At 35.2% G+C, this 12,835-nt stretch overlaps 1 protein-coding gene across 1 annotated transcript in view; it reads right to left on the minus strand.

Annotated features, from left to right (window-relative positions):
- Nucleotides 1-10,082, minus strand: part of LOC126885997 (gastrula zinc finger protein XlCGF57.1-like) — a 32,282-nt gene extending 22,200 nt beyond the window's left edge. The window contains exon 1 of the mRNA XM_050652835.1: nt 9,839-10,082. Within this exon, the coding sequence (XP_050508792.1) occupies nt 9,839-9,956 (118 nt within the window). The 5' untranslated portion in view covers nt 9,957-10,082. The remainder of the gene's footprint in view (nt 1-9,838) is intronic.
- Between the last annotated feature and the right edge of the window lie 2,753 nt (nt 10,083-12,835).

The following is a 12,835-nucleotide window of genomic DNA, read 5'->3' on the forward strand; positions in this document are numbered from 1 at the left end:
AACAAATGCCAAACTACGAATGTATATTCAGCGATTGGCGCCCATATAAAAATTTTTAGAAAGTCAAAAGAAAAGAATATACCAGTTGTGCCTTTCACCACTTTGGGGATAATACTGACATAAAATTTATTTTACCAAAGATAGCATCCATATACAGTGATGAGCGCGCTAATAACCGGCAAAATAACGCAAAATATCTCTCTCTTGTCGTTTCCCTATTACTGAGGATCGTGATTTCTTCCAATATACCTAACAATTTTTTCCGTTGGTCTCTATTTTCAGCTGCTATAAAAGCTTCGCAGAATGAGTTTCAAGCTGAATTCTTGATTTGGTCGGACCACCTAGTTGGTGATCGTCCTCTTGATCTTCTCCCCGGAACGTTTCCAGAAACAACTAATCTCTCCAAACTATTGTCACCTCTGCGAACCACGTCACCGAAGAATTGCAAAGTTAGTTGCAGACATATTGTGGACAGCCTCTTTTTAATCTCGAGTTGGTTTAGAATGGAAACGTCTGTCCTATGAGCTGTCCAAGGTATGCTCAGCATTCTTCTCCAGCACCACATCTCAAAGGCATCAATTTTTTGGCGCTCGCGTGCGCGAAGAGTCCAAGTCTCTGCCCCCTATAGAAATACAGTGGAACCTCGATAACTCGGATTAATCGGGACCGCGACCGATCCGGGTTATCGAAAATCCGAGATAGCCGGAGAATATGGTAAAAATTAATAAAATACGGTATACTTACAGATAAACTCCGTTAGAATTGAAATAACATGAAATATATTTATAAATATGCACAGTACCTACTCATTAAAATTACTAAAAAAAACACCAAACACAAACGTAAGCAAATGGAAGCGAACAATACAAGACACACAATACAGTTACAACGATGTAATGTTATTATTAGAACAGTGAAAACTAAAGACCATTGTTTTTAAAAGAATTTTTTAAATAGTCTTTCCTAAACAATGCTGACAGTTTGAAATAAAAAGGAATAGATACTACAGACAGGTGGCTTGTTGTTTCTGCGGCGTGAGCTATGAGTCATTTTTAATATCGTATAGTTCAAATTACCCACATACACATTATCTCTCAAATATTATATTACATACATTTTTATTGTTGAAAGGTTTGTCTGATAATTAACTATTTTAATGGGAAATAAGCCACAATTAAATTGAAAAATACAAAATATTGAAAATTAAAATGTTTATCTGATGAAAATCGGTCCGGGTTAGCCGGATTTCCGGGTTATCGGGGGCCGACTTATCGGGGTTCCACTGTATTGAGAATACAAGGGCATTCACCAGTCCCATCTTGATAACATGAGAGATAGATCGGTCATTCCCAAACTGTAGTTAGGTGACTCATCGCATTTTTTGCCATACCAATACGTCTCTGAACTTTTGCTTCACAGTTACCATCGTTAGTTATACTAGACCCGAGATAGACAAAGGTGTTTACTATCTGGTATTACGGTAACATGTTAGTCAGTTGAATAGTGTCGAATCTGTCGACCACCATAATTGTTGTCTAAGCGTTATTGATTTTTAGACCAACTTTATTGCTTTCGTACTCAACTCTTCACAGGAGGTCAAACATTTCTTGCTCATTTCCTGCTATAAGTGTAGTGTCATCAAACAATCTTAAATTGGAGATTTTCCTACCAGCTACTGTTACTCCACCGGCTCATCCAAAAGCTTCCAAATTCTAAAGCCATCCTCATGACGCAAAAGATGGAAAACATAATACATTGTGAAATGAAAAGAGATGAAACTAATAGAGGTGGAAATTATCTATATAAACGTATAAACTAACATTACATTATATAGTTTCCAACCTTTAAACGTCTGTGATAGGAGTATTTTATAAAATTCTCCTATCACAGTGACAGTTGTCATACTCCTCCGATACGTCTAAAGGTGAGAAACTGTGTAATGTAATGTTAATTTATACGTTTATTTCGATAATTTTCATCTCTACTAGTTTATTCTTTTTTTACTTCACAATGTATTATGTTTTCCATCTTTTACGTTATTTTGCCGGTTATTAGCGAGCTCATCACTGTATACTGTAGAATTAACAGCAACAGTGCAAGCTATAAAATACATACTCGGATCTAACCACGACAAATTCATAATATGTACGGACAGCAAAAGGTAGACAAACTTAAAAATGTAAAAACAAATAGATCAGTTAACCATATTGAAGCAAAAATTCTGTATTTACACAATGAGATACACATCAAAAATAAAGTCGTTCACAGATGAGTCCCAATTTGGATTTCTACCAAATACAAGACGGACACGAATTTGTAGACGATCTGGTAATACTAAACGATTGGCCATCGTGCAGGAGGATCATAGACAGCAAGGCGTCAGTATAATTATTGTTTGAAGTGGCATCACTCTTGGTGGATGAACCAATCTCGTTTGTCTGGAACGGTTTCTCAATGGAACATACCGGTATATTATTCTCAAACCTATTGTTGTACCCTTTGCATAACAAGCTGGTCCCTAATTTCAATTAATGCACGACGATGCGCGTCCGCATACTGCTAGCGTTGTGTCAACTTTCCTCGAAGATTGAAACGGTTCAAAAGAACTCAATTATTTTGCCTCATCCAGAAACCAAATATCGTAAATGTATTGTAAGAGATTTTTGTCTCACCCTGTAGACATAAGAATATCGCTTCATATGCCAAGTAAATTCAAGGAATTTATTTCTGTCCCGAAAAAAAAAAACACGTGAGAATTTGAAGTTTACCCGTCTTCTTAAAGAAAGACGTTATTATATTTTACAGTCATAGGTGTCTATATTCGATTTCCTGTGTTCAGTTTGTGATGTAAAAAAGAGTTACATTGTAGTTAACGGTTTTTGGCGCCACGAATCTTGAAGTTATATACACAGAACGTGCTAATATCAGTATTAGAGAGCCAAGTGTAGGATTGTGTACTCAGCAATAATTTCCTGAGAACTGTTGGAACTATGTGAGTTTCGTTGACTTGCAGAATGATTTTTTGATGGTTTCCTACTAAGTAGGTTGGGCTTAGAATATATTTTGATTTTCCCTATTGGTCGATAATAAATGTGGGAAGCTTAGATATTTTTTTTATTAGTTAATGATGAAAGAAGGAAGGATTAAACTTTTTTCTTATTGGTTGATTGGATGAGTAGGGTAGAATGAGAGAAATGGAGTGGGTTTTTGGAAGGAATCGTTTTGGTTTGAGGAGATTGATTGAAGTTGTGAGATGAAGGAATTCAAGTTTTGGAAGTTGAAGTCAGAGGTTGAGTTGTAGCCTCGGGCAGAGGCCCCTTATAGCGGTTTCTGAAGAGTTGAGTTGAAATTTTAGTTTAAGTTTTTTAAGTGGAAGTTTGATTGAGAACTTAAGTGAGAATGTAGCCGATTTCGAAGTTTTATGAAGAAATCATGGCGTTGCCGTGTTCAGGCAAAAAAGCTGGTTAGTTTTAGTGTGTAATACACTAAGTTTTTTTTTTGAAGCAGTCATGGATAAAGTCATGAATTAAGTGTCAATATTAAGTTAATTAAAAGTATTTAAATATTTTGAAAAAGTCAATAAGAGCAGATTTGGAAGTTTATTTATTTTTTTCGCTGAAACTTCTCATGGAAATAAACGTTTTTGTACTATTCTTTATCTAAATTCAGTGAAAGTGCGTGCTTTGGACATTCACAACGTGAAGAATGAGTACAGGACTATATGACAAGGTATTGTTTGTAAACCTTTTTATTGTTTTTGTAAACAGAATCTCTTATATTGTCTAAAAGAGATCCATCATTTCATATTTTTATTTTTTAATTTTAATAAAAAATTTGATTCATTTTATAATAATTTATTTTGATTGATAATAATATTATCTGATCCCTTTCTCTTGTCCATAAGTGAGAAATCACATGAGAACACTAAGGTAGGTCATGATATATTTATATTTATCTAAATGTGTTTGTATCTTATGATAACTATATATTTTTATTAACTTTTTACTATAATTTTTTTAAGTTTTATGTAAGTTTAGTCTTTCATTTTCTTTTAATTATGGCGCCCCCCGAGCAATTGAGTTTCTATTAAATTTAAAATCTATTAAGAATCCACTCCCCTAGATCTCTGAAGACTTAGAGCTACCGAGGCACTCCATAAAGTTACGTAGCACCAAGTATATTTTTATGTTTGTTCAATTTGTCGAGTTACATATTATCTTTTTTGCTTTTGTTATCCACGCTGGTGCTACAAGATAATGAAGTTGAGGTTTTACCATGACCTGCACAATCGTCAGATTTAAGCCCAATTGAACATGTATGGGACGCATTTTACAACAAAATATTACGTTCAATACAAGACAGCAACGAGTCTGAGGGCCTTTCAATGGAGTGGAACAGAATACCACAGCAAGATATTGACCATCTGAGCATACGTTTGTATAACAGATATAGGACAGTAATCAACAACTGTGGAGATCATACACTATACTAACTTAACCTAAAGACTACTTTGTTGGGAGTTGAGGGGCATCAAATTATTTTTTATTTTTTGTTGCCATTTTTTGACTTATGGAGTTCTGTTCTAATTTTCGTAAGAGCTATTACGACAATTCTAAGAAATAATGTTTATGTTATATCGGGACACTTGTTAATACCTTTTTTAAACGCTTTTCTTTAGTTGAATCGTTTCGACTCAAATCTTTAGACGTTAATTTGACTGCCTTTTCTTCAATGCAAATGAATGAAAATTTGCAGGCATATGCATTCGTGGGAACAATACACGAATAATCAATAAAAAAAATTTTATGTTTATTGTTTAAATAAAAAAAAAAACGATTTTAATGGAAAATGCTTAAATTCTCTTGCTTTTTACAATGAAGAAACTTGAAATTTTTACAGATTGTAGCTAATTATACACATAGTTTCAAAAGTTATGCATCGCCCCTCGTATTCACGATGTTTACGCTTTTATAAATCTGTATCTTTATCACATATTTATTGGGCCTTTTTTTATAAAAAATATACCTTTTTTGGTTTTTTATTTTATTTGCATACCCATTTAATTGACCTGGTTATGCCAAGATGTAAGTAAACATTTGAAAAATTTATTCTGGTGAAATTTTTGAAAACGTGATTAAAAATGAATCGTACTTTAATTTCTGAGTTGGACCGTATAAGAATGATCGATTTAGTTGAAGAAGGCCATTCACAGCGGTTCGTGGGTGAAAGAGTGGGTGTTTCTCAGTTATGTCTCACGGCTATGCAATAGGTTCCTGAAGACAAACTCCATACGGAATAGAGCTCGGTCTGGTAGACCCCGAGTTACCAATGACCGACAGAATGGATATATCAGAATTTCCATCCGTAGAAATTGTTCTATGTCTGTACCAGCCCTCCAAAGAGAATTCAAGCATGCTACAGGAGTCAGAGTATCGTTGGCTACAATAAGAAGAATTTTAGACTCAGGTTTGAGGAGTCGTCGACCAATAAGGGTTCCTCAGCTACAACCTAGACATGTTTTGGACCGCCTCCAGTGGGCTTAAGAACACATACAGCTCCCCCAACAGTTTTGGAATTTTGTGATTTTTTCAGACGAGACCAGAATCTGTTTAAATAGTGATAACCGGCGAATTCGTGTGTAGCGAGAGTCAACAAGAGCTGTACAACTAGCCACACACGAATTCGCCGGTTATCACTATTTAAACAGATTCTGGTCTCGTCTGAAAAAAGCACAAAATTCGAAAACTGTTGGGGGAGCTGTATGTGTTCTTAAGCCCACTGGAGGCGGTCCAAAACATGTCTAGGTTGTAGCTGAGGAACTCTTATTGGTCGACGACTCCTCAAACCTGAGTCTAAAATTCTTCTTCTTATTATAGCCAACGATACATTGACTCCTGTAGCATGCCTGAATTCTCTCTGGAGGGCTGGTACAGACATAGAACAATTTCTACGGATGGAAATTCTGATATATCCATTCTGTCGATCATTGGTAATTCGAGGTCTACCAGACCGAGCTCTATTCCGTATCGAGTTTGTCTCCAGGAGCCTATTGCATATCCGTGAGACATCACTCTGAGAAACACCCACTCTTTCCACCACGAACCGCTGTGAATGGCCTTCTTCAACTAAATCGATAATTCTTATACGGTCCAACTCAGAAATTAAAGAACGATTCATTTTTAATCACGTTTTCAAAAATTTCACCAGAATAAATTGTTCAAATGTTTACACCTTGGCACAACCTGGTCAATTAAATGGGTATTCAAATAAAATAAAAAACCAAAAAAGGTATATTTTTTATAAAAAAAAGGCCCATTAAATACGTGATAAAGATACAAATTTATAAAAGCGTAAACATCGTCAATACGAGGGGTGTTGCATAACTTTTGGAACTATGTGTATGAACTATACATAAGTTCATTTTACGTTAATTGTTTACGTTATGCTTCATAAATAAATAATAAAGTTTAAAATTTTTTGCCGATTCCGACTACTTTTCATGTTTGTACCTAATATGTTTTATACATATATTTTAATAAACATGACGATATATTTTAATATTTGAAAAGTGTAAGACTAAAAGTAAAAAATAAAAAATTAGAAAAAAAAATTTAAGAAACGTTTTTTTTTTTAGTTATGGGTAACTAAAATTAAAAATATTAAATCAACTAAAAACCAAGAAATTTAAAAAAAAATCAAACTCGAAGGATTATTCGAAAAAAAACTGTTATGACAGATTAAATATACAAAAATCTCACACATTCGTTAAAGAAAAGCGTGGGGCGAAAACCGTTTATTCGATGAAGACGCGCCCGACGCTTTTCTTTAATGAATGTGTTGGTATGTGTTTGTATATTTAATCTGTCTAACAGTTTTTTTCGAATAATCCTTCGAGTTTGATTTTTTTTATTTTTTGCTTTTTAGTTGATTTTTTTATATTTTTAATTTTAGTCACCCGTAACTAAAGAAAAGCGTTTCTTAATTTTTTTTTTCCATATTTTTTTAATATTTAAAATAAATTATTTGAAATCCTTCTGTAAACTCGCATTTTGTTTTTGTCCCCTAGATTATTTTGATGTGTGTATGTTAGTTGCAGTCAGGCACGCCGAGAGGGCGGTAGAGAAGGTACATTTTACCGAGGCCCGGAGATGTAAGGGGCCCGGCATCGACCAGACCAAAGACGTAATTTTTCCCGTTTTTTGCTCTCCACTATATGTGCATAATGCGTTTAATTAATATTCGGCTATATATAATATACTTTTACAAAGAAGACAGAAAGCAAAAAACTAATAGCCAGAGAACCAATATAACTTTCAAATACCTGGGAATTAATCTATCAGCCGAAAATATTCGAAGAAGAGGTCCAAATGAAATTAAAGCCAGTAGAATGGCCGAATGCCTAAACGACACAATTTGGAAAGCAAACACCTAAGAGTGGAAACAAAGGCGCGAATATACATATAAGTCGGTTATTAGGCCAGTTATGACTTACATGGCCGAAACAAGACCAGACACAAGCAAAACACAAAGACATCTGGAGACCAATGAAATGAAGATCTTAAGAATGATTGCTGAAAAAAAAACTACAGGACAGGGTAAGAAGTAAGGAAATCAGACGCATATGTGGAGTAGACAATATAAATACCTGGATAAAGAACAGAAAAGAGGAGTTTAATCAACATAAGCAGGATATCTAAATCAAGGATAGTAAGAATAGTCAGAAATAAGTCACCGTAAGTCAAAAGAAGTACCTATAGGACGCCCAAGGAAAAGATGGAACGACAATTTAGGGGCAGAAGAAAAGGCACCGTTGGAAAAAAGCAGGCAGTACTGCCTATTCAAAGGAAAAAGAAGAAGAATATAGAGAATGCATCAGTGAAGAATTGGTAGATCAAAGTTTTCATTTGAGAGCGATATACAAGGATAATATTGGTGAATCTCAACTTTCTCTAATAGTTTTACTTAACAAAATTAAACATCTCAAATGAGAATCATTATTTCCTAACGTCGTTAATGCATTAAGAATATTGGTAATATTGGAGAATATTGGGATGACAGTCTCAGAAGTGGAAAGATCCTTTAGTTGTCTTTCTCGCATAAAAATGCTATGAGATCTACAATAAAGCAGGATCAAAGACAAAATTATAGACATCTTTGCCAATCAGAAAACTCGAAATGCACCTGTATTATACATATACTTTCACTTAAAAGAATAAATATAATCAAAATTTAATAAAATGTATGTTGGAAATGTTTTTTTATTTCTATTAAATTAAACAATTTTTTTGCTCTTCACTTTTTGTCGAAGGCCCTCTCTTCACTTCTTACCGGGGCCCGCTCATCTCTCTCGGCGGCCCTGGTTGCAGCATTATGACTATGGCAACACTACATTAATTTCTAACTGAAGCACTATCCATTGATTTATATTTCAGATTCCTAATGCATATACATGTTCTAGTACCCAATAACCAGTGGCGGTTTCTCCATAAGTGCACATGTGCACGTGAACCCCCAAAATTATTTTCACACCAACATTCATATAATATGTAAAATTTATCATTCTATCAATAACATTTTAATCTAACTATACAGCAATTGAAATTCGAAATAACAGATCCAAGGAGTTTATAAGTATATTTTTATTCTATTTCTCACGGATGCGACGCCTTAGACAGAACCCCTCGTTCACCGCTCACGGTGGTTCCTATCCCAATGACTTTTCATACGGCAAAATACAACTCACCACCCGCCCCGCTACCCGCTATAGCCCACAAGTTTAGATGGCCACAAGAGCACAAGTTGGATGTGATCTTATGGTGTTTTTAACGTGCACGATGCACGGCACACGTATTTTACGTTAAAATTTTGCTTTCGTGAAGTTCGAATTTCGGAACAATATTATTAATGGGAGGATTTGTGGATGTAAATGTTAGCGTGGAATATTTAAAATCAATTAAATTTTCTTCATTATATTTAGAAGAAAAATTAAAAATGCCGAAACCAAATTTGTTAATTAAGAATGTACCAAAGTGCAAAGGTCGGGATTATAAATGATTATTTAAAATGGAGATTTGTGTAAAAACTTACAAATTGTGTAGGTGTGAAGTACATATTTGGAGAAGAGGAAGCATAACGAATAAAATAGAAGATACGATTTTAACTATCCGGCGCAGTCCACTTAACTAAATTTTTGATTAAAAATAATTTTAAAAAGACGATTTTTCTGAAATAATTTGAATTCTTCAATTACTTGTTACGATGCCAGTGACAACTGCAGAAACAGAACGATGTCTGTCTGCATTGAAACGTATCAAAACTTTCCTTAGAATAGCTATGGGCCAGGATCGATTAACTGCACTCGCAATGTTTTCAATTAAAAAAAAATGATTCCAAGAAATTTCAAATTTTACTGAATTTGTTTGTGAATAATTTATCTAAAAAAAGGCGACCTACTTTCGTTACAAAACTTGCTTGTAACATTGAAACACTAAATTATAATTTTAAGTCAATAAAATACATTATTTATTGTAATTTTTAATAAAGTCCTTTGATTTTTACAATTTGACGACACTCAAAAAATTTTACCTACGGAAATAGGGTCTCAAGGTCTTTTTATATCTTAATATTATGTGTGCACCCCAATATTTTACACCAGGTGTCGCCACTGCCAATAACCCAAAGTATCATAAAAGAAACAAACGAAAACATCATGCAAGACACACAAAGAACAATTCAGGTTTTGATAGGTATGAAATACCGTAATGTATTGAAAAATTACTGTAGAATAAAAAAACTCTAAAAATACGTTCACCCCACATATTTTTATTGTTGATCTCACCTGAGGTATCTTCGTTCTTGAAGTCTCCAAGATTAAGGGAGGTGGATAACTGATTCTCTATTATATATCTTGGATCATCTTCAACCAACTCTTCCTTAATTTCAGCTTTTACTGTCATATCTAAAATTGAAAAAGAGATGACAGATGTAGAAGACCAAGGTAGCTTTCGTGCAGCAGATCCTGTATGGACAGCATATTTTCTCTAAAGCAGTTTATTGAGAAAAAATTAGCCCACAACCTTTCCACTCATAAATCTTTATAGATTGACAATGACGTACGATAGTGTACCACTTTCAATGCTCTGGGTAGCAATGAAACAACAAGGAATAAGCAAAAATATATATACAAGCAGTACAACAGCTTTACAAAAATATGACGGTAAACATTAAAACGGGAAACAAATTAACGAGAGAAATTCCTATTAGTAAGGGTCTAAAGCAAGGCTGCTGCATAGCACCTACACTCTTTAAAATATATTTAAATGAGGCGCTCTCACAGTGGAGAAGAAAGGGCTGCGATATGGGCATCCCAACCGATGACGATAGATTGTACACAATACACTTCGCTAATGACCAAGCCATTCTAGCTGAAGACGAGAGTGATGCAGACTATATATGCTCAGAAAATTTAAGAAGAGTACACTAAGTGGGGCCTTACAATTAATATACAAACATCCGAGCACTTAGTTGTAGTAGAAACACCAGAAAGCCTACAAATTGAAATGGGAACTATAAACCCAACAGAAACCTCCAAATATTTAGGGAGTCCAAATAACTTCAAAAGCAGGGAGTAACGACAAAATACAGTCCAGGATTGGTCAAGCAAGATCAGCCATCAGACAGCTACATGGACTATTGTGGAATAATAAAATAACAAAAGAAAATAAAAGAAGAATATATAAAACAATAATAGAAAGTGTTGGGTTGTATGGCGCCGAACTCTGGGAAATAAACCAAAGAAACAAATCAAAAATTAAGACCATGGAAATATCCTATTGAGACGATGTTGCCAGCTCACTAGACTTGATAGGGTGAGAAACGAAGATATTAGGAGAGAAATGGAAATTGATCTACATATTATAGATACAATTGAAGCCAAAACACTCAACTAGTATGGACACCTTCAGAGAACGGTGAAAACTGAAAATAGGTGGCAAAAAAATAGAAAAATGGACTCCACCCACTAGAAGAAAAGCAGGTAGACAAAGACGACCCAGGAGAGAAGATGTCGAAGATGCAATGACCGCCAGAGATCTCCAAACTGAAGATTGCTTCAACAGAAAACGCTAGAAATTAGGATGTGAGAAGCGGCGCCAGCTGTATAAGACTCGCTTATTAGATATACTTACTGGAATATCTTACAACAATTTGGTTCAGATCAAAGTGTTTGCTACTAATTATTAAGTAAAACCGCTTTTAAACTAGTTTTTGAGGAATCAATGAAAAGTCTCCAGTTTTCAGATACGTATGGTATTTTTAGCTCAGTCATTAGTCCTGCAATGTTGTTACAGCTAATTAAATCTTCATCATCATCATCTCGCGAGAAAAAAGAAATGAAGGCGGAATTTCTTTTTCTGAAAAACGTAATATTGACATCTTTCTGCAGGAGATTTTTCTGCTGAAGTCGTGAACCAAGAAGCTCAGCTTGTATTTTAGGCAGGTCTAAATCGCGAACTAAGTCGTTCAATTCCTCCTGAGTAAAAAGTTGTGGTTCGTTCGAACCGTTAGGCGTGTAGTCTCCATCTTGGCTCCCATGTGAGGTCTCCTCTTCCAGTGGTGACGCATTCTGTTCAGTTGCTGATTCTTCATCATCTAGGGTGTAATTTACGGGTGGTATGGGAACAGGCAGCATATTACTATGTTCCACGGGTCTAATTGCCGAAGGGATATTCGGATAAGTGATGGTACGTTTCGATTTTCGCGAAAATCCAGATATTTTCGTCATACAAAAATAACAGTCCTCGGCATGAGAAGTGGGCTCACGCCAGACCATTGGTACAGCGAAGGACATCGGACGTGATTTCCCACGTAACCACGAACTTAAATTAGTGTAACAACTATTGCAACATAATTTTGGGGCCCATGGCTTGTCTTGATCCCCGACTTTGCAACCGAAATAATGCTCATAAGCTTTTCGAACCATCTTATTTAAAGGTCTCCTTTGATTCTTAAAAGTTACTTCTCCACAAATATAACAGAAAGAATTCACATCATTCTTACAAAAACGCGGCATTGTAACTCCAAAAACTTTACAAAGAAATGTACTTGAAGCACAGAAAAAAAACACGTGTGCTAAACGCAAACACCTCACTTTTAAAAACTTCGAGACAGTCTGTCTCGAACAACACGCTCACTGCAACTGACAGGTGCTTGCTTGCGAATTCAAGTAGTGTAAAAGAGAGAGGGGGGGTGAAAAAGAGAGATAGGAAGGTGCAAAGGGGTAGTGGGAAGGTGTAAAAAATGGCAAAAGGCCTGTAATGTCGCTTTTTTTCCAAAAAAAAATACTGAAAAATGCTGATTTTTTACGTTTTTTTCAGAAAAATACCCCTTTCTTCCCCTTTTTTCGCCCCCTCGGATCCCCAATTATGTTTATCGTTGGGCATAATCTTAGTCATTATTTTACTGTAATTTTGATCTATAAGTTGGCATTTATCGCGGCGAAATGAGCAAATTAAACGAAATTTACCTATTTCACCACTATTTTGGCAAGAATAGGGGGGAGCGGAAAAATGGAGGGTGATGGAAAAAAACGGAGGTCATATTCGAGTTCAGCGACCCAAAATTAGTTAAGAACACCCATCAGAGTGTCTGTTCATTTTTCCATGTTGACCAGTGCACTGGTCAACAAAAAAAATTGAAAAAAAAATGAACAGACACTCTGATGGGTGTTCTTTACTAATTTTGGGTCGCTGAGCTCGAATATGACCTCCGTTTTTTTTCCATCACCCTCCATTTTTCCGCTCCCCCCTATTCTTGCCAAAATAGTGGTGAAATAGGT

The sequence above is a fragment of the Diabrotica virgifera genome, chromosome 6 (genome assembly GCF_917563875.1).
Source record: "Diabrotica virgifera virgifera chromosome 6, PGI_DIABVI_V3a".
Classification (NCBI taxonomy): Eukaryota; Metazoa; Arthropoda; class Insecta; order Coleoptera; family Chrysomelidae; genus Diabrotica; species Diabrotica virgifera.